The sequence below is a fragment of the Pezoporus wallicus genome, unplaced genomic scaffold (assembly GCF_028554395.1).
Source record: "Pezoporus wallicus isolate ANWC-B61680 ecotype Strahan unplaced genomic scaffold, APGP_CSIRO_Pwel_v1 contig_4710, whole genome shotgun sequence".
Lineage (NCBI taxonomy): Eukaryota > Metazoa > Chordata > Aves > Psittaciformes > Psittacidae > Pezoporus > Pezoporus wallicus.
Genome location: NW_026640647.1, coordinates 1,485,482 through 1,508,534, shown reverse-complemented (window position 1 = coordinate 1,508,534; position 23,053 = coordinate 1,485,482). Strand labels below are relative to the sequence as shown.

General features: G+C 43.4%; 1 protein-coding gene across 1 annotated transcript; it reads left to right on the top strand.

The window, feature by feature from the left end:
• The first annotated feature begins 4,523 nt into the window (after nt 1-4,523).
• Nucleotides 4,524-14,751, top strand: CAVIN2 (caveolae associated protein 2). The gene is made up of 2 exons (XM_057419819.1): nt 4,524-4,969; nt 12,149-14,751. The coding sequence occupies exons 1-2, from the start codon at nt 4,577-4,579 to the stop codon at nt 12,941-12,943; spliced, it is 1,188 nt and encodes a 395-aa protein (XP_057275802.1). The 5' UTR covers nt 4,524-4,576; the 3' UTR covers nt 12,944-14,751.
• The last annotated feature ends 8,302 nt before the right edge of the window (nt 14,752-23,053 follow it).

Here is a 23,053-nt window from a genome sequence, read left to right as displayed (position 1 = left end):
GAGCCTTCACACTGCACAGATCCCAATCCACCTTGTACACAGGTGGTGGGTTTCCAGTTGCTCACCTCATGCTAAATATTCTGTGTACCCACCATGCTGTGTGCAGCCTCCTGCATTGTCTCCCTCATCCTGGAAGCTGTGAAGCAGTAAAAGATTTCTCCTCCTCAGCCCAGTGCTTGCTCCTATACACAAAACATCACATCACGTCTGAGATGCTGATACCTTCTCGAAATGTACTAGTAACTACTGGTAAAGGAGAGGCTCTCCATAATCCATTGCACTTAATTGCATCTATCAGCCAGGGTTGGGTTTAGTAGTATTTGTCCAAACTGGTTGCTCAGTGCCAAAGACAACGCAGTAAATCAGTCACTGTTTCTCTAATCCATTATCTTTCTTCTCTAACATTTTTACAGCACACCACAAATTGGGTGCTGCCGGTGAGACTGGCTCATAACACACATAAAGTTTTGTTTTAATAAAACATCAAAAGGCAACACTAAGGATTGATGGATTAATTTCTCTGTGATGTGTCAGTGGAAGGAGCAGTCTATGGCCAAGGGGGAGGAATGCCTTCTGCTGGGACAAACCCCATCAGCATTTCTAGCCTCACTGCCCAACAACACAAAACTTACTACACATGTTTAACAAATCAGGCAGTCCAGCCTCTGCTTCCCCAGAAGCTTTTGGCTGGTTTCAAACCACCCCAGCTGCAAGGCAGAGGTTCTGATGGTATGACAAACATCACTGCGGCAAAAGGAGCAGACCAACAGGATGGAAAGGTTACTGTGACCCAGAACTAGCCCTCAGAGTAACCCTCCAGCAAGAGGCAATCAAGAGCCTTCATTTGCTGGGAGCAGATACCCGGTCCTGGTGCCAGTACTGGCAGCATCACTTCTTCCCATCCCATGCCTATTATTTCTTCTCCTCTGTCCCCCTGGAACAGACATCAGCCCCCCAAGGCACCTGCCTTCCCTTGCTGGGATTTCCTCCTATGCTCTTCTCATTAACTAGCTCTTTACCTAGCTGCATGTCCACAGTTAGATGGCCTCACACCACATCTTTAAAGTCAGTGGGAGCTCGGACATGAAATCCAATAAGCTGAGGATGACCTGTATGGTCCCTGCCGTTCTTCTTTTCCCTATTAATTCCCCTCTCCTTCTTTTCCTGTCATATTGTTTTACCTATTACTCCATGCCTAATAAATTATGAGTAATGCTCCAGCATCAAACATTTCTTATCCTGAGCACCATGTGACTAATGAATGAGTTAACCTTCAATTTCTGTCCATATAATTCACGCACATTAATTTTACATGAAAAGAACTCTTGACTTATATCGGATGACCATGATAAAGCTAATCTCTCTAATGCTGCTTCTTTCTAAATAAACGTAAAATGTTTTCCTTTAGAAAGTTTCTCACTGGTAAAACCAGCACTGAACTTGGCAAAACCACTCCTCTGATACCCTGCCGAACTAATGAATAGAAGTAAATAACAGCCAAACCTGCATAAAAGGTCTCGGATTTCTCCAAGCGCTTGCGGCTCCACCAGCATTACATGATTGTTACAAACAGGACAGGTAATCAGAGCTGACAGCTGGTGTCAAAATCCACAGCTGGAATTTAGCAGTGGGTTGGGAGAGGTACCAGTTTGGGGCCATCTTATTCCTGGTTTCATCTGTGCTCCTTTCCCTATGGCATTGCCTCCGAGCTATAACCCCAGTCACAGAGGGAGCATAGGGACAACATGCACCTTCTGAGCCTTTGGGATCCCAAAGAAACCTCTGCAGTGGGTGCTGATGGGCCTTGCAGCCACATCAACACTGCTGTTCCTGCCTTGGCTTTGCCAGGTGAGGGGACTAACAGGGAAACTGTACTTTGGATTTTGTGCTGGCTGCCATGGGGTAGTCCAGGTTTCCCTAGGATGCACAGGGCTGGGAGTTTTAAACACTCCAGACTTGCAGAACCTTTGGAGAAGGCTCATAACAGGAGTCAGGAGAGTGTTCACTTAGATTAAAAACACAGCTTACCTATCTCCTCCTTTATGCATATGTGCCATGTATACACTGATGCGGAAAGGCTCGGGGAGACAGGCTCCAAAGTGCAAACTAGAGATGGGATGGACAGCCAGCTCGTCCAGCAGCCGGGACCATGGCCAGGCCAGGGTTTTGCCACAGCTCCTCAAACCTGAAGAAAAATTAATGTGGAACAAATTGATCTCTCCCCTGCATCACCATGGCCAAGGCCAGCATCTCACATACACACACAGCAGCATGAGCTGCTTCTGCTATAAACTGTGACTGCTTTAAACTCCTTGCCCGGGTTGCAAGGTCCCAGCCAAAACCAAGGGAGAGAACAAGGAAGCAAGATACCAAGAGCGGCGGACACCGGCAGCCCTCTGGAAACAGGAATGTCATAGGAAGGGCGTGTCAGGTAGTGCTGCTGGGGAGAGCCCTTGGAAACAGAAGGGGTTTGTTTAGTTTGCTCCTTTAAAATACGTCCACTCCTTTCTGAGCCTGCATATTTCACAGTCTTGGCATACTTTCCTTGCTGACAACTCTGGCAGACTCAATGATTTTTGTTCTTTTCCTAAGTGAACGCACTCACCAAATGCATTTTACAAGCTCCTACAACTTGAGGAATAGAAATTGTAGCCTGACAAAAACCCAAGGACCAAAAACGGTAATATTGCAGAACATTCAGGGGCTCAAAAATGCAGAGCTTGGCATGGGTAACACATCTGCATTGTTTTTCAGCCATTAATTTTTATTCCTTTTCATGGTAAAATGATTAAATGACTTTGTACAAAAAAAAAAAGGGGTGAGGATCACAGCTATTTGGACTCCAAATAGATGCTTTTAATCTACAGGATTTCAGGAAAACCATGGAGGAATTATATATACCCAAACATTAGGAAATAATATATTTCAGCTACCCAAGCGTTAGAATTCTATACACTCATGTATTAGAAACATCTGTGTTTCAGCAAAAAATCCTGTTACCAGGCAAACATCAAGAACAGAAGATAAAAAGAAACTGGCTGGGTTTGGGAATGTCAGTACACAGATGAGCAACCCAAGTCTGCGAAACTCTGTAATATTTTCCAGGATGGTAACAGCTCTGGATCAGACCTGGGAACAGTTATGTATTATTCTAAATGAACAGCTTGTCATTTCTTCATGCCAAGCTTTGTAATAGCCTGAGAACACTGTCCCTCCGCTGCCACACCCAGTTCATCCCTATTTCCACAAAACAGCTGTTCTGACCCTATGATTTTTCACCAAAGAAGAGAAGCTGCAGCTGCCCCATCCCTGGCAGTGCTCAAGGCCAGGTTGTACAGGGCTTGGAGCAACCTGGTCTAGTGGAAGGTGCCCCTGCCCACGGCAGGGGGTTGAACTGAATGAGCTAGAGAATCCAGTCTGGGCAACCAGAGTGCCTAGCTGAACTCCACGCCAAGGGCAGTGAAAATCTCCTGGCACTCCATCCAAAAAACAAGCACTCCATGCAACACCAGACTGGGCTTTGGGGTTTGTTGTTTGTTGGGTTTGTTGTTTGCTGTTTTTTTTTATTATAATAAGAATAGAATAGTTCTAATCTGAAATAGTAATAGTAATAGTAATAATAATAAGGAGGAGGAGTCTGGTGTTGCATGGGGTTCTTACTTGGTGAAAGGAGTGCCTGGAGATTTGTTTCACCACATGCGAATATAAGTGTGCAAATTATTATTACAATCATTATAGAATCATAGAACAGTTTGGATTGGAAGGGACCTTCAAACCTTATCCAGTCCAACCCCCCTGCAATGAGCAGGGATATCTCCAACTAGGCCAGGTTGTCCAGAACCACATCCAGCCTGGCTTGAATGTCTCCAGGATGGTGCATCCACCACCTCTCTGAGCAGCTTGTGCCAGGATTTTACCACCCTGATTGTAAAGAATTTCTTCCTCACATCCAGCCTGAATCTCCCCTCTTTCAGTTTAAACCCATCACCCCCATCCTATTACAACATGCCCTCTCCCCATCTTTCTTATAAGCCCCTTTTAAGTACTGAAAGTATATATGCCTAAAATTATATTAATATTTTATAACCACAACTATGGTAATATTATGTTAATATATTAGCATGCTTTGGCCCGTTAATGTTAATTTATTATCATAATCGCTATGTTTTATATAGTAACTACTTATTTTTTTTTAATTTTCATTATTATTAAACTCCTTCCGATTCAACGAGACAGGCTTTAAATTTCCAAGAACTCCCCCGGACCATCAGCACCACGAATCTCAACTCCTCCTCCCACAACCACATTCCGCGGTATCTCCTGCCATCTACTGATGCTTGCGAGAAGGAGAAGACAGCATTTTGCCAAGTGTGGGGCTAGAATCCCCCCCTTTGCTGTTCAAATACACGGGGGGGGACGGGATGCTGGGAGGCACCGGGAGCCCGGCCCCGATCCCGGAGACCGCCCGGGGCGGGCCGGGATCGGGGCCGGGCTCTGCCCGAAACCTCCCCTAGGGAGGGGAAGGCGCAGCCCTTAAGAGCGGCAGCGGTTTCGGCCGTCCCATCCCGGCGCGAAGATGGGGGAAGCAGCGGGAGGCAGCGCGGTGCCTCCGCTACCGCCGTCGGAGGCGGTCGGGGGGCAAGTGAATGCCCTGACCGTGCTGGCCTTGCTGGAGAAGCTGGTGTCGATGCTGGAAGCGGTGGAAGGGCAGCAGCGGCAGATGGAGCAGAGGCAGCGGGGTTTGGAAGGGGCGGTGCGGGGTATTCAGGGGGACCTGGGGAAACTGTGCCGCAGCCACGGGGCGACAGGGGAAGCGGTGGAGAAGCTGCTGGAGAAGTCGCGGAAGGTGTGCGCTCATACCCGCGCCGTGCGGGAGCGGCTGGAGAGGCAGTGCGACCAGGTGCGGCGCCTGGAGCAGCATCACGCACAGCTCCTCCGGCGGGACCGCTTCAAGGTGCTCATCTTCCAGGTGAGACACTGCCCCCCGGCCACACTGGAAAAGACCACTGCTGCTAACTCCTAGCACGCTTAGGGAAAGAGGAAAGAGTTGCTTTTCATTCTGGCCAAACCGGGGGAAAGAGCTGACTTCTTACTAACTCTTAAACTCGGCAAAAGAGCCGTCTTCTTCCTAACTTCGGAAAAGTCCTTTTAATCTTGGCAAACTTTGGGAGAGTCCGCTTTAATTCTCAGCAAGTTTAGGCGAAACACCCACTTTTACTCTTAGCAAACTCAGGGGGAAAGCCTGTTTTGCTAACTCCTAGTGAACCTGGGGAAGGAACTGTCTTTTTTGCTAACTCTTGGGGAGTTTGGGGAGGGAAAGCTCTTTCTTAGTTAACTTTTTGCAAACTTTGTGAAAGAGCCTTTTAACTCTTGGCAAACTTGGAGAAAGAGCTGTCTTCTACTATCTGCTATTGGACCTGAGGAAAGAGATCTTGTTTTGCTAACTTGTAGTAAACTTGGGAAAAGCGCCACCTTTTATTCTCAACAAATCCGGGGAAAGAGCCATCTTTTACTAACTCTTAGCATATGTGGGAAGGAACTGTTTTGTCGTGGGGTTTGGAGTTTTTAAGTAAACTTTAAGAAAGGGCTTTGTTTTCCTTTTAATTAGCAAACTTGAGACAAGAGCACATAACTTTTACCAGTGCCCCTAAAAACTGCCACTGCATCTGCCCTCTGGATGAGGAGAGGGGAAGTGCTGCAGCTCCCTGTCACGCTCAGCCTCACATCCTGCTTTCTTCCTCAAGCTGTTGCAGCCCATTCAGGGATGAGCTAAAAATCCAGCTAAAAACTCAGCTTCCTGGGATTCCACCCAGCGATAGCAGCAGTTTGCATATTTTCCCCTTTTTAAGGAATGGCCTGGACAGAACATGGCGTGAGCTTTAACTAAACAGGACGCGACTTTCACATCTTTGACAAAGAGAAAAGGAGAAGCCATACCTCCACAACACCCTGAGGGAAGAAAGGAAAGGAAATGCAGGGCTGGAATAGCCCCAGCTCAGGCATGTCACCACCTCATAACACTAAACTTGTTGGCTGGGTGTTACATGTGTCAGTCACTAACTCCCCTCTTTGTGTTGTTGCGTGTTATGTCTATTTAAACAACCCCAAAACAACAGAGCAGTGCCTGATTTTCAAAGCTGGCAGGCCTGGTTAGTGCAGAGGTGCTTCCCTCAGAAAGGAAGCCCCCACCTCTTGCTTATTGTTCTCCCAAACTGCAGTCCTGGCTTGCCAAGCCAGAAGAGGAGGAGCTGTGGCATGTACCGAGCGTGGTAGTTTCCATCCCAGAAGGAATGTAGAAATGATTCCAGGAACTGGTAAACTAAAAGACACATGTTCCCTGTACTTCTGCAAGGACCGTATGATCCATTACTGTAAGCCAGATACTGCCATCTCCCAGGCCCTGCTAGCTGGCTCCCACCTCCAGGTTCTAGACCTAGACCCTGAACACTTCCCACGGGGAGGGTGCATCAGTGTGGCCTGGGGGAAGGCAATTCTATTGCATTTATGCTACCTCCAAGCATGAGAATTAAGGCCTTGCCATAGCAACTACAGCGTCTTCCTCCACAGAACTAATATTTGAGCCTTTTAAAATGACATAATGTGGAGCATGAAGCTAAAAACACAGCTGTGTGTGTGCAGTACAGGTCTTGTTACCTCTGTTAGGGATCCCCATTGCTGCTGCCTAGTGGCAGTGATTCACAGGCACTGGGTGAAGTTACAGTAAAGCTCACCAAGAAGAGTTTGGAGGGTAAAGCAAGCAGTGTCCTGACAGGGGAGGGCTGGCTTTGCTTGCTTCCTGACACTGAACAGTATTGAAAAGCTAAGGCTTATTTAAACCTCCAAGCCTTTCCTTGGAGTCCTAAATACTGAGTCATAACTTCACAAACCCAAAGCAAACGACACAGGTCTGTGTCTCAGAACAACAGCTAAAGAAAATCCACTGCTGCTCCACCACCAATCACTAGGCTGGTACCTTCGGACAGCAGGTCCTTCATTGCTTTTACAAGGATTTAGTTGACTTTGTTCCTGTCTATATTGGAAAATACATTGCCATGCTGTGCAGAGATGAGCATAACCAATCCCAAACTGATGGAGATCAGGAACATAAGCCTTGGAAAAGAAACACTGCAGTTAAATTCAGTTAAAAGATCAGCTGTCAACTGGGAATTGCTCCTGGCACTGCCCTGCTGCTGGCTGGAAAAGCTGGGTGGCCAAAAGAGCTTCCCAGGGCATGGGAGGAGCTGGGATTTTCCACTGGGGAAGCAGCCACACCTGGAGGGATGGTGGGTGCTTGCCAGGCCATGCCCACACGTCTGCTGCCAGCACAGGCTGCACCTTACCTGTGTGCCCACCTCCATGGCATCGCCCTGTGGGGTCTCTTACAAGCTGGAGGTGGGATGACCTAGTAGCAAACAGGGCTACTGCCTTGCTAGGATAACTAGGATACAGAGGGAAAAGCAGAAGGCTGGCTGGGTTTCTCTCCTGCCCTGAGCAGGAATCCATGGAAAAACAATTGCAGGAAGGAGATGTCTCAACAATGAAGCCGTACTGATGCCAGATTTCTGTAAAAACAAAAGGGAAATCTGGATGTAGGAGACTTCAGCTGGGGGGGTTCTTCTTTTCCACTGAAAAAAAATCCCCAAACCAATCCCAAACTTCACACTGCATTTTTCTCATTAGAACCCATTTTTCCAGTTTAGGAAGACAGCTTGGCATGAAAACAAAAATGCACGTTTGTGATTCAGTTCTGCGTTTATCATCTACCTCATACTCTCTGATTCTTGGTGGGGGCACTGAGCATAGCCAAAACACATGACTGAGCTCCAGCTCTGCGTTTTATGAAGCTATGTTGCTGCTCGCCAACATCAGCTTTCCCTCAGCGTACACACTGAGAATGAACTGCATTGAGAAAAGGTCACCTATTTACATATTTGCCATTAAAATGCACTTAGTTTTCTCTCCCCTAAACTGTCTGTATTGTTCCTATTTTGCATAGATTTATTTAATTGGTGACATATTTTAAGGGTGCTCCATTCCCAGCATTTGGGGATGCAAAAGTTATTACAGATGCCACAAGTGACACAGCGATTCAGCAAAACACTGAAGTGACTGTTTTAAAAATCCTTGTTAAGCTTTGGCATTGTTCCCCTCTATTTTGTTCCTGCCATGTGACCAGCTTTTGGTTCTGGTTTGGTGGGGGCTTTATTTGCCTTTTTTTTTAGCTGCAAAAGCAAAACACAAGATAAAAAAGGCTCATGTTTAATTTGAAAATTAAAATCTCATATTTACTGATAAATAGGACAGATTAAATAAGTCAAAATTATAGCATGGGGTCAAGTACACTGATACTTGAGTCCCTTTCAGATGCTGCTCGTGGTAAATGCTTCAAACTGAAAGGAAGCAGGAGAAGGGCACAGAAAAGCAGCTACTTGATTGTATCTTGTTGTTTGGGTCACGGTAATAATCTTTCAAATAAGCAACTTCAAACTCAGAAATGCACAAGTGAGGGAAGCAGAAGAATTATAGGCTGGTAATGCTATCATCTCACTGCTAAATGTCCCACTGGGGCCTTGCAGGGAGAGTATTCTTATATTGATTAATGACAAAAATACCTTGTACGGCTCTTAGGACTCAATTCAGTTGTGCTGCAGGAGGTCAAGGGGAAAGTGCAACCCCTGCTCAGCCTGTACAGGATGTGCAAATAGGCACCTAGCAAGTTCCCCCTCCTTGACCACAGCCCCAGCCTGCTCCCTGCCCTCATCCCTTCCTGTGGTGACATCCAGGTTTGAAAAGCCTGTCCAAAGGAAAGTAGGTGGAAGTATTGCTGTTTTTAGAAGGATTTGTCATCTTTTTAGCTATTTTGTGTAGCAAAACAACTTTTAGACTGGCAATTATGTAGGCATATAACAGCATCTACAAAGTGCAGAGGCGCCTAGACCACTGTAAGCATTGGGAAATGCCATCTTGTTTTTTTGAAGGCCATGGCCTCTCACAACAAATCCAACAAAAATCGAAACCAAAGCACACCAATTGCCCTTATGTAGCATCAGAAATGCAGCCCTCCTGAATAAATTAACTACCTGCTCAATCAGTTTTATAGTACACCATTATGGATCTTATCTTCTCCCCTGGTAAAAGATAGGGGTAAGATTATGACCTATAGAAAGCTCCAGAGAACGGCTGATCAAAGCCACAGGGAAGGCACTGATTTTAACTGTGCTGGTATTACTAGTATTAGCAAGACTTGTTTTACACAAAGAATTGAACCATTCTATTTGTCTCCTACATGGAAAAATTAAATTCAGAGGAGGTAGCTACCTACAGTCAAGCTGATGTGAGAAAATGCAAGTGCTGTTTTTGAACTCGGATGTGGAAAATAAAAAGATGTAATGCTTTCTCAGAATTTTAGGTTAGATCAAGAAGAAAAGATCAAAGTTCTACTTTTTTGGCACAGAAAATAGTTATGCAGTTTGTAACAGCTGGCATTTTTCAGTGTATTGTTCTAGCCTTCCTAAATGAGATACCAGACTGCTTGAAAAATGCATCAAAACAAAACATAGCTGTCATATAAACTTGTTAGACCAAAAAGTTACCAATATCCCACTTAGAATATGTTATCAGTAACCACATTTGAAATAGAAATGTCTGTGCCATTAGAGCACTCCTACCATACCACCTTTGTATTTCCAAAACACTTAATTTATTTTCATTTGCATTTTAATAGTACCTGTGATCCTAAGGTCTCTTAGAAATGTGAGACAGGAGAGCATGTCATTCACATTTTACAAGAGATGCCCAGAGACTTATGTTTTCCAGAGCCATGCAGGAGGCTTAGAGAAGTGATTTCTTGACTGACTGATAGCTAAAGACTACCTAGAAACTGCTTTTAATTGAATCATTAGCTCATTATGTAGTATACCTTCATTTTTTTTTTCTCTATAAATACGGATCACTTGACAGTCTCCCTTCTACTCAGCCACAAATTTGATAAAAAAAGAAATAAGATCTATGTCCATATTCTTCTAGAGACTGCATGCAGTACTTTGGTTTAATGTGAATACTGCAGACACAGAGCTAAACTGACCTTGAGAAGAGCCACACAGGTCCATCTCTGGCTTAGGCTGTACTGTGATCCATCTCATACAACACCACTTTCCTAGATTAAATACTTTAAAAGCTACAATCCATCTTTAGTCATTAAAATCGGAGTTCTCTATGCCATTCAGACACTTACACCTGAATGTTCAGCTGTTTAAAACTGTATGTGATTACCTAGGTTTGGAAAGAATGCACAAGACACGTAAATTATGCTTCATGCTGAGTTGTCATGCTCTGGGGAATAATTTTACACTGCACCCACTCATGTAATCCATATTTCATTAACTGCAGTGGAGAGAAAATATAAATATTTGTACTGCAGCTACTGCTGCTTTCACTTAAAGCTTGTGCAGGTTTCCTTTGTTTTGTTACCTTGGTCATTGTCACTGATAGTTGCAATAATGTTACAGGTGTTGGGAGAGGAGGGATGGCTCTATTAGATGTTCCACTGCAGGCAAAGGGCTTGGAAAAGCTTTGTCTGTGCCAGTGACTGTGGCTGAGGCTGCTGGTCCAGGAAGCTGTGTAGAAACCATAGAAGTAAAGCACATACGAACTGTAAAACTGCCAAATTGCCATCCATACTTTTTGTTTTACAAGAGATACTCGTCAACACACTTAAATCACAGTATATATGATTATATACTGTGTATGTATGGTATAAAATGATTCTGCCTGGCCACATGCATATTCTTGAGTTCCAGAAGCCAGGACTATTTTGTTTCTAAAAGCATTCTTACAGAGTGTCAACAGCAAATTTAACCCAAGACACTGTTCTCTCCAGTGATCACAACTGCATGCTCAGTCCTGAAATAATGAGCATGAGCTACGAAGTGTATGTGGCCTTTCTTCCCCTTAACTGTACACTCAGGGCCACTAGGGACAGATGTGAGACTATTACAACCATTTCACTCAGAACTTACTGTTTTTCGCATCTAAAGATAAATGGGAAGGGGGGAGGTGAGAAAATCCTTCCAATCCATGCAGCTAAGTGATACTGCATGCACTCTGAGAGTGATAAAAAAGATAATGAATGGAGACTATGCAGACCTAAGGCACAACAATTCCAAGAGGAAAAGGGAGCATGCAAGGAGTCTCATTTTCTTTGCAGGGCAGATGTCTGCAAATCCTACCACAGAACAGTGTGTTCATTGTGCTGCCTCTGAACTGCTCAGGGTTGCAGAGCTTCAGCCACAGAGGTCCTTCATTAAGAGTTGCAGCTTCTGCCCTCATTCAGCCTGGTTTGTTTTCAGACATCTTCTCTCTTTCCATGCCCTCCCTTGGTTTTGTTTCTAAACAGCAAACACTTTCGTGCTAGCTAGAAGTGACTAGTGTTTCCTATGTAGTATAATATCTGTTTATTTTGTGTGCCATAAACATCTTTTTCAAGGAGTTCTGTCCATATTTTTAATATTTACCAACCAGATTTATTAACTTTTTTTCCCGTAAATAGCCGTAAAATGGCACATACTCTAAACATCATGGACTGCACGGCTTCTCAGTATCAACAATATGTTTTTAACAGCAACATACATTCTGCTGTAACACAGTGAAAGTGCTAACTGCATTTGCCATCTAAGGTACCTGTTAGATGCAACTAACATCTCTGCAGAGATAGTGCCAGTCCTTGGCTAAAGAAGGTGAAACCTGTGGGGTTACATGACTTCTGTAGGTCTATGTAGAGTCTGCAGTACAATCTCCTTAGCCACGTCTTCCTCTTCCCCAGGGATGGGTGAACAAACTTTACATCTGAACTTGTATTAAAGAGTATCTAACTTAAATGACAAGGAACAGGATTCCCATTCTGTACACATTCCAACTCGCTCTGAAAGAGAAATCTCACAGCTCAGCGTTCATTAGTCTTTAACTTTACAAGATAATGGTTCAGTGGGCTTTGAGTGGTTTGTTACCAGTTAAATATACTGAGACAAGAAGAAATGTTCAGCAGTCTTCATCTCATTAGGGTGTGTGGGGTAATTGTTGAGGGTTGTGCTTTGTTTATTAATTTAGTGTCCTGTGAACTATGAAACTCAAATATTGTCAATTCTTTCAGGAGGAAAATGAGATCCCTGCCAGTGTTTTTGCAAAAGAGCCTGTTCCCAGCATTACAGAAGGAAAAGAAGAACCTGTGGATGAGAACAAAACACTGGAAGAAACCTTGCAAACAGTGGAGTTGCACTCGGATGATGAAATGTTTCACGAAGAAGATGATTTGGATGACAGTGCAGAGGAGAAAACAGAAGAATCAAGAGCTGAGAAACTTAAAAGATCCAGCCTTAAGAAGGTAGACAGCCTCAAGAAAGCATTTTCTCGCCAAAACATTGAGAAGAAGATGAACAAGATCAGCACAAAGATCGTCTCCCCTGAACGGAGAGAAAAGATCAAGAAATCGCTTACTGTACATCATCAAAAGTCCTCTTCTTCAAAGAGTTCAGGTTTCAAAGTATCACCCCTCATGTTCAACGTGAAGAAAGTCCGTGAAGGAGAAAGCCCCGCTGAAGCTGAGGACAGACCAACAGAAACTGCAAGCAATGACCAAGGTGAGAATGAGGACGAAGTGTCATTCGCCAGCATGCACTCAGATATGACCCCTACCACCTCACTGACTGAGGAGGGCAAAGCAGTAGCCGATTCTCTAGAGAAGGAAGCAAGAATGGAAGGGAATGCCATGATGAACAACAACATCGAGCTGTCCATTGTTGAAGATGATGAAGAGTATGGGGTGCCTCTACAAGTTTCTAGCCAGAAACTCTACGATGAAAGAAACAACCCAGTCGGTGCAGAAATGGAACAATCTGATGAAGAAACGACCCAAGCAGCTGTCCTGCAGATAGACCAAACGGCATAATCAATCTGAGCCTTCTTTCTCCTTCCAGATACACATGGTTTTACTTGGGCGAGTAACTGGTTTCTGCTACACAGGCGATAGTAGGGATTCAGTTTCTTCCATCCTTTTCTCTGCAGTGGTAACTATTGCATTGTTTTGGAATGCAGAGTGAACAAGGTCAATGACACAGGCTGCAACATGCTCTGTTTTAGGCCAAATCACTGGTGTTTATTAAGTTAGAGATGCTGCCAGCTGGTGTAAGAGACTGGCAGGAAAAGAGTATGCGTAGTAGAAGCAAGCTGGTCAGCTGGCTTTCTTATAGTTGAGTCAGAGGAATGTGTGGAGAGTAGACAAAACCCAAACATTTCTGTTTTTCTTCTTTCTAAGTATTTTACAGCACTGTGAGTATTTTTGCATGCAAATTTAGAAATACCAATGAGGACATTTGATTTCGGTTTCCTTGCTATGCTCCATGAATACTAACAGCCTCAGTAACCGTGCATACATGTATAGTCTGTTTGGGGCTTTGCTCCATGATGCTGTAAAACTAAAAGAGCAGAGTGCTTAGAAGCCGAGAAGTTGGTTCCATCCATTTCAGTAGGGGAAAGGTTTTTACCAATAGTCTCTTGCTATTTCACTTAGAAGAAATGACTGTGTTTAGGTGGAAATGAAAAGTTGTTTTTCAATCTACCAGAGTTATGGAAGTACACTAGTGACAAGCATGAATGTATGATCAGTTACTGTACCTCTGCGGGATCAGAAATTGAAAAGGAAAAAAAAACAATCGAAGGGATTTGATGGAAACATGGAGATAGTTGAAGAAAGTATGTGATGCTATATATGAAATATATAAAAAGCAAAAAGAAACTTCCCACAGTATTAAATCTATACACCTAGCTTAAAGAATATATACTCAGATAACACTAATTCTTAGTTTTTATAGCGATATACTATCAGACTTTGCACATGCACAACTTCGTATCTCGGAGTATTTTGAAAATAGCATAATTTATCTTTTTACAAATTATTTCCTATATAGAGCTATATTTACACAGAAGAGTTAGATAATTACAGGGATGTAAGGACAACTTTTTCCAAAAGGTGAAACACTCACTTAGGCATGTCTAAAGGGAACAATGTGTTACAGACTGAACTTCATGGCAGGGATGAGTTTACATAAGGATGAGTCTGCAAAGCCACAGGATTTGATTCTCTGCTAATAACTTTCATCAAAGCCACCTACCTGCTATCAGAATTACAAGTTTGTCATTTTTCAGAATTAATTGAAAATGAGAGGTTACAGGGTAGCTTGTTTGCTATGAATGTTCATTCCTGTCACTTAACAAAACATAAGGGGGAAAGGGAGGAAAGGGAAGCACAATACCCACAACAGTTACCTTACATCCTTGGTTGTTTATGCAGTGGATTATTTTTTATTTTTTATATACATATAAAACTCTACTGATACTTAACATTGCACTATGAGGTTGCTTCATTCAACTTGTATTTAGAATCACAAATTACAGGGGAAATAAAAACTACAGCAAAAATACCATTATGAAATGATTAGCAGGTATTACTCCACAGGGTTAATATCTGTAACCAGTAAATCACACTGGAACTTAGTCACTAAGAGCTTAGTGTAGGTGAGTATTATTAAGAGTTAAGCTCTTAAGTGTGTGGTATCATATAGGTGATACTGTTTGTGAGAGAAATCTTGGCATAACTCGTGCAGCTATATTTTTATTTTGTATTAACTACAATGGATTTCCATCATTTTTACTTGTAACTAACTACAACTATGACAAATAAAAGCATAACATAAAACAGCCACGTCAGTCTTTGGAGAAAGCAGTCTGAGAAGTTGGGAAAGATGAAATTTAAAGGTCAAGCATTTATTACTTCAGTTCATGTCCCTGTTGTACCTATACCATTTTCTCTCTCATCCTGTCCTGTACCTGTACCATTTTCCTTCTCATTCTCTGCTGTTCTTTACCACCACAAATACCAGTGCTTTGCTTTCTAGACGCTTGTCAGCTCTCTAACCTGTCTGAACGTAGTCAGGCACTTTCCAAATCTGCTAGTTCCATCTGCATTTTTTATTAGACTGCAGCACGCTTTTAATACTTTAAATAGTCCCAAAAAGCGTATTTATACTGAAGTGTATATTCTGTTTATGCACACAGATAAACTCATGTCTTCTAGAGTGCCACAAAGTCTATAGCAGGCTTAATTTTACTGACAGACCAAAGAATGCATGTTTAACCTTTATGTAACAGCTGTCAACTTCCCACAGCCACCAAGTGCTAACCAGGAACCCCAGCATCATGTTTACATTTTGCTTTCAGATAGGCCTGGTTTGTTTGTCCTGCTAAGCTTTCATTCAAACAATACCCTTGGCCATGCTTTACCCAGTTTTAGAGACGCTGAAATGAATCCCATGCGCAGTGTTGTAAGAGCATTACAGTGCTATCCAGAAAAAACACTGGAAATGCAGATACTGAGCATCTGTGAGAATTAATTCAAATACCCACTTCAGGATACACTACACACACCACCATCAGTTGAAGGGCTAGAATTAAATTTTTTCTCCATCATAATCATAACATTTACAAGGACTTGCGGGCCTGTAATTCTAACAAACATAAGAGAGCACATTTTCCAAGAGAAAAAAGATATTAACTCATGAACGTCTGCTTTTGTGCTATCTTACAAACCAGAGAAGAAGCTGAAAGGATCCTGAGAAGTCCCCCAAGCTGTTTCTTCCACTCTCCTTCCATTCTTCCACTAGAAACATTAGTCTTGCAAAACTTAGTGTTTGAGGGAGGAGACAGACTGCAGCACCAGCAGCACTGTATTCTTTCAAGTATCTGAAGCATGTGCCTGGATCTTGTCAGGCTGGCAGATGTCAAGCATATGCAGGGGTATTCCATGCTTGTGCTGACAGGTTTGTCTACATAATTACTGGTTAAAAAAACAGCTTGTTTACTCTTCTTGACACGATAACATGGGTACAGCGCCTGCCTGCGCGCTTCACTCATACCATTGCTCCTTAGAAGACCCAACCTGTTGGCTGCTGCAGGGATTCAGAATTTGACCTCCACTGGAATCAGCGGGATCTCTGCACAAAGAAAGAAGGTGTGATAAAGTCCTGAAGGTATAAATATTTAAACCAGCAGCACTTGGTGGCTGCTGATACTTCCATTTTCAATGCCAGAAAACCAGCTGACATTTCTGTCCCCTTTTAGGGGAAAAGGGCACGCAGCATCGAGTTGACCCCCACCTGCTAATCCCTGAGCCAGCTTCTCTGTGAAAAGACACAGACAAGGGCTTTCTGAAACATATCGCCGTCTAATAAGAGTACAGTGAAAGCCCCCATACAGGCCTGACTGAAGCACATTGATAATTAAAGAGAAAGAAGAAAGTGAAGAAAAGGACCAGAAGGTAAAATATACCTGTTTGCCCTTTACACTGATGCAAGGAAACCCTTTTGTTGTTATAGGCTGTAATGCTAAACAGTTGTGCAGCTGATGACTTATAGTCACACACTTAAAAGAGGTAAATTTGGAAGAATTAGCGAAGTAATGGCAATTGGATAGAGGGCAAACTGTTCACCAAGGTACCACTCCAACCCTGAAAGTCAATGAAAAGCTTTCAGCTGGCTCAAAGGACTCCCTCAGCCATACAATGGCTTTGGGCCACATGTACAACTCCTGTGACCACCAGTGAGAGCTGTGTGCATAGCTGCAGGACATGAGATCTGTGTATCTCCCCAATCCAATCTGCTTAGCTCATCAACAGAATAAAAAGGCTTACTGCCATCAGCACAGCAGATGCAACGGGGTGGCAGAAAGGAAGGCTATAGCCTGCTTTGTGGGGTGCAATGTGAGCAAAATCTCAAGCTAAGTTCAAGTGTTTGCTGTTAGTAACAAAGGAGAAGGTGTACCTCCAACTCCTGAAAACAGAGTCAGGTATGCAGGCAGAACAGTGACCCGCTAAGATGCACACGCTCACTCTGGGCTTCAAGGGGTATCAGATAGTGTTCCTGCATGCAGAGAAACAGATCGTCCATTCGGAACAAAGCAAGCACACAGCTGTCTGGCCCCAGTCCTGGTTAGAGTTTTGCCTAGGCAACTAAACAACTGGCAGGAAACAAATGCCAGAGCAGCCCAGAGGGTGCTGACTCAGCACCCAAGTATCCACTGCTGTCTGACTCACAGCCCTTGCTGTCCCAAATTAATGGAAAAAGGCTGATAGCCACTTTCCACCACTTTACACTGACCCTTGCCAGGGTTCTGCTTCAGGAGCTGTGTTTGAACCGGGATCAACCCCAGGCTGAGTCTAACTGCATGCATAAAGAAATTCTAATCAGCATACTTGCAGCTGTCAGTGGTGGCTGATCTTTCCTGCCCTCCTTTTGATCAAAATGCCTTTCTTCCCTTCCTCTCACTCCGCCAAGTCATTTGCAGGAGTCTGAAGTGCACACTAATTCAAATAAGCAACTCTAACTGCATGTTGAGAACTGATAATCAATGTCATCTTTAATTTTTCTTACATGGTTATCCCCTTTAATGGAGTGTGCTGCAGTAACTGAGAATAAATCTGCTTTGGGTTAAGCTAGAGATTGTTATTTATTTTTCTTTCAGATCAGAGATTAATACTGCTGTATGACCATTGGCACGAACCTCTTTTTCCATAGCAACACTAAAGAGAACATAAACTATGAGTCATAATTTCTCTCTGGAGGACTTTTTTTGTAATTATGATCATTCCACAGTTCCTAAAATATGTCAGCTGATATATAGCTCTGGTATAACAGCTTTGATTTTCCTTCATTTGAACACACAGGCAGAAAGAAGAGACTTCCATTATTTTCTCCTTCTCAGGCTGAGCTAAACGCTACACAAAGTACTATACATTCATTATTCATTATAACCATGTGGCTCCTAAGAACTCCACAGCAATGTTTGCCTTATAAAGGCAGAACAGGTTTCCTTGCTTTCAATAACCTTAAATGATACTGACCTTCTATAAGAAAACTCATGTCCTTCCCGAGATGGGTAGCAAATTGGGGTCTGACAGCTGGAATTGATCCAAACTGGAAACCATATTATATTGGGTGGCAGCTAGGTTGCACACTAGCACTGCTCCTCTGCCAGTCAATAGCTTTAAACTCTCCAACATTTCCTCTCCCACAGAACACAGCTGCAAAACACAGAACAAATTCAGTAGTAACTGTGATTCTCCTTACTCCCTTCAGTGAAAACCTGGCCATGGAAAAACTTGTCCATACAGTTCCTTGGAATATCTGAACAGATGATCACACCAGATCATCACAAGAGATTGTAAGACTTTTTGTGTGTGGCTGTCTCTTACACTTCCCTTACAACACAGTTTGCTGCATGCTGATGTGAGGTGCTCAGAAAACCTGTAGTGCCTGATGCAATAGAAGAATTAGGAAAGACAATTAGCAAACCCAAGGACACACACATTCAGTCAACAGTCAGAATCCAGAATGGAGAGACAGAACACGCTTATGCCTCACACTGCTCTGCAGTGTGATCCCCAACAGCTAAACCAAATCTAGACTGCACCAACACAAAGGATATGTTGTTTGCTCTTGCCTTGCCAGCATGAAGCAGGGCACACAGGCTTGTGCAGGCACACAGTGTAAGACCAGAACACCAGCTAACATGGTATCAATCACTCTACAGACTTGCGTAGTCCTCCCTATTTTGAGGGTTGGAGGGTTTGAGGGGGAAAAATAACCCCAACCCTTCAAATTCCTGAACACAGAGAGCAGGTCATTGTAGCACCCTATGCCATTAACTCCAGCAAGGAGAGTCTGCCTCAGTCTTCTTTATTCCCTTCCATCAAGCTTAAGTTGCATAGAAGCACGGGTGATGCGAACTGTGCTGGATACTGAAAATGTGCAAGACAGTGTTAGGAACAAATAGCACACAGGGGATGTCTACACTGCGCACCATGTACACATACCTCATTTAGATCGAGTACTGGGCACAGCCTAACTACAGAAACACAACACTCCATTCAAGCAAATTTATCTCATTTCTAAGCTACTTAGCTCCTGATATCCTACGGTATTCATTTAAAGCAAGCTTCAGCATCTTTTCAGTACACCGCCAAATACAGTTATGTATGCCCTGATATTACTTGTTCTTTCTGACATGCCTGTAGGCAAATGAGCCCCATGAGGGTGACAACATGAGCTGCATTAACCAGCTGCCTGGTCCCTGAATCATTACAACTCAACACAGCGCTGAGAGAGACATGGGAAAAGGGACAGTGAGAACATCTGACTAGCGGTAAACGAAGTATGAACACAGAAGTTGTCTGCATTTGCAGTCAACTGTCACTTCCACACTATCACAGTGAAGGCTATAAGCACTCTGTGACTTCTTTAAATAGCCTTCATTTCCCTACAAGGTTTACCATTTTACTGTTGATGATTGCTGGAGACTGAAAGTCACTGAGCAGGTTATGACTGAAAACATTAAGGGGTGATATGTCATGTGTAAGAGCTGTGTAAACAGTCCCATGTAAATTTAAATAGCAGGAGCTTTCTGTTTGCACGTCCAGGCAGAAGCCTTTTAAGCTGCACACCTCTCTGAATGAAAGGCAAGCCTGTAGTACATGGAAGCATGCATTTCTAGGTTAGGTTCAACAGCACGAACATCTCCATTAAACCATGGTCGTGTTATGCAGCAGCTCTAAAACACTATATATGTAATATGTATGACATCCAGTTGCAAATAAGGTGAGAACCCAGAAAACTTTTTGTGGCATTTCACAACATGGACTCAAGTTGCTGCAGAGACTCAAATCCTCGTTTAGTACCACCAAGCCCTTTTTATCCCCTTGCTCAGTACTTTTCCACCCTGCACATACATACAACGTTCAATCTCATTGGCCCCTGTAAAACTCTCCAGGTAAATAGTCCAATCACAATATTGAAAACCCTCTCACAACCCCCACATCCTCTGGCCTCCAACAGAGATTCCCCCCACAACTACATCCTAGCCCATCCTCCCAAGGCTTGCTTGTTTACCTTCCCAGTCTTTCAACTCATCGCCCCAGGGCTTGTCAAGCACCAAGGCCTCAGAGATCATTCCCAAACTCTTTTTCATGCAAATCTTATTGCCTTCACTCCCCACAACTTTTCTTGGATTTTAGAGTGGTTGTAGATTCTTTCACTAAAAAGGAAACAGACTGTCAGGATCCCACAAATCCAATCCTAAAAAAAAAAAAAAAACCTAATCCATTGGATTGGGTTTTATAGTCAGTTCCCATTATTTCTTAATGATACAACAGCTAACATCCAGCTGGGACTGGAAGGAGGCATCAAGACAGGGAAAAGCCTGTGGGAGGCTATGAACAGGAAAATATGGATAAGAAATGGAACAGTGGGATGTGCATGAAAGAAGGAACGTGTGAGGGAAGGAGTCAGCAGGAAGGGTGAGGAACTGGAGGAAGGAGCTGAAATGCTACTGAAAAAGACACACCAGCAGAGCAGCCAGAACAGAGACAAAAGCCTCAGAGCAAAGGATGGGACAGAACTAAGAGGCTGCGAAAAATCAGGGAAAACAAACAAAAACAAGAGTCAATGTGGTCTAGGGTTCAAAAGGATAGAGAGGAATCAGAAAATACTGTGGGATAGTTGCCATATGAGAGTTAGCAACAGTGAGGAAAGAGTACAGTGTTTGTTTTATCATCTCCCCACCTGCCAATCTGTATCGCAGAGGCAGCGCACGAGATTTTTACTGTGCAATGCTGTCAATGCTTTTTGTTTCGCTTGGAGTTTGTTTTGAGGTAGAAAAGTTAGTCAGGAATAGGCAAAAAGTAACATATTCACATCAAAATTGCTCAGCCTGAGCCTGCAGAAGCCTATGCTGGGACCAGCCCCCTTCCCAGGTCCACAGCACACTTTCACACACCACCAAACATTTGCCATGCTTACTTGCTTCCAAAAAGGCTTGGTGCAAAGGGGGTCAGTGGGCAAGAGGATAGATGCAGCTAACAGCAGGATGAGGTCTCCTCTTACCCAGACATTTACCTAATCCCCCACTGAGTACAGACCTGCAGACAAGGGACAGGCAGGACCTGCTAAAGCACTGAAGGATGCATCTCCAACAGCTGGATTTCACTGCTAGATCACTGAATCCTAGTGGTTTGCTGGAGCAGAACCAGCAGGATTTCTTTGCTATTGCAAACAGGTTTTTGGGAAAGCAAACCCAGCTCTCCTCCTCCACCAGGCCTCACCCCCTCACTTTGCCAACAAGTCTGCTAAATTAAGATATGAGGCAGCAATGCTGGCTGGGCCATTTTTCCTTCATGCTTGGCCTCCCGTGGGAGTTGCTCTATTCTCACGTATCTGCTGAGAAACAGCTTGTTCTTTCTGGCTTTCCTCAGTTTCTTATTTTAGAGGCGCCTTTCTGCCACTCTGCACAGCAGGTTCTGCTCCAATGCCAGCACAGACCTGCCCAAGTCCCCTTCTCACCATGGCACCCCTCAGATGGGGAGCAGCTTTATCCTTCTCCTCTCCTAACATGTCCTAGATTGTTTCCTGACGTTTTCTTGTACTTTTCCAGAAGCTCTCCAATTCACTACATAACTCTTTCATAAAATAAAAGGCTCTACTATGAATCCTTGTTATTGGCTCACAGGATGCGGGTTAATGGATACAGGGTTTTTCACACCTGCCACACTTGGATCACTTCCAACACAGAAGAGGGAAACATATGGAAAAAATGATGGAAGAGCTTTGGAGCCAATGGAAGGGAAACCTGGTAGGACTCTACTTGCCTACTTGTTTGCTGCTGTCAAATTTCAGTGCCTGAAAAGAAATTCTCCTTCTACAGAAGACAGGAAGGGGAGATGTATTGAGAGATAAAAATGACAGTGGAAACTCAGTTCTATGTCTTCTTTGCCATACAACTCTGCAGTGACATAGATCTATCTCGTATATGCATACGTGTATGCATACATCTATATACCCACATGACACACATCTATCTCTATATGCACACCTGTATAGCCATCCATACTATTTAGTACAGGATTAATGTTCTAAACCCTAAAAAAAGGAAATATTTGGCATCCAAGTCTCATTAATTTTTAAGACCTCTGCACACCTATAACTAATTCTATAAAGTAATAAAGACAAAGCTCCTCAAAGGTTTTCCTCCTGACATTTCTTACAGTGTTCATGCTATCACAACATTCAGCATCCATTCTAAAAAACCTACACAAATTCAGGCAGTCCCCTTTTGCATGATGTGACAGTAGTCAAAAATATATGCCAGCAGTGGGATACTTAACAAAATCCAAATGTGTTTAGACAAAATCAGGGATAAGAGAACTTGAACTGGTTGTTCTTGATCATATATAACACTTACTCAAACTGCACCTCTAATAGGAGTAATTTCATATTACAGTGTTTCTCTGTAAGAGGATTTCACAAAATCACTTTGCAAGTCTTTCACGCACTGTTTTGTGCAATATTTGTCAGGCAGAGGCAATGTTCACACTGAGACAGACGCAACCTCACTCTGCCCATGCTTCAAGCCAACTGGAAGACATGTTAAATGTCAAATGTTGCCCCAAGCTAATACGCCACATCTCTTATTAGCTCAAACAGGGCCCTGCACTAACTGCATCCATATGATGCCCGGTCAGCACAAAACACAGACAGGGTGAGATCATCTCTGCCTGTACAATACTGTTAGGTAACACAGAGAGTTTTGCCTGCATGAACAACGCAGTCATAGGAGGTTTTTCTCCACTGTTGCTCCGTTAATGCCTAACCTACCCCAAGTTACAGAGCAAAATACGTTTTCAGACTGTAATTAAGCAAAATACATCGGTAAGCATTTTACCTGCAGTTAAGTACTGAAGTTGAAGAAAAAATTGTCTACTCAGAACTCATCTGATTTGCTTGTTATAGCAGGAAGCATGGCATAAATTCTTCTTTGATGCCATCCTACTGGAGCAAGTTGAAAGATTATTTTGGCCTTATAAATCTTAGTCGTCACTACAATACAGCACTTGGTGTTTGCTTTCATTTACTCTGTATAGGTCCAATACTAGAGGAAAGTAGGGATCAGCTAAACT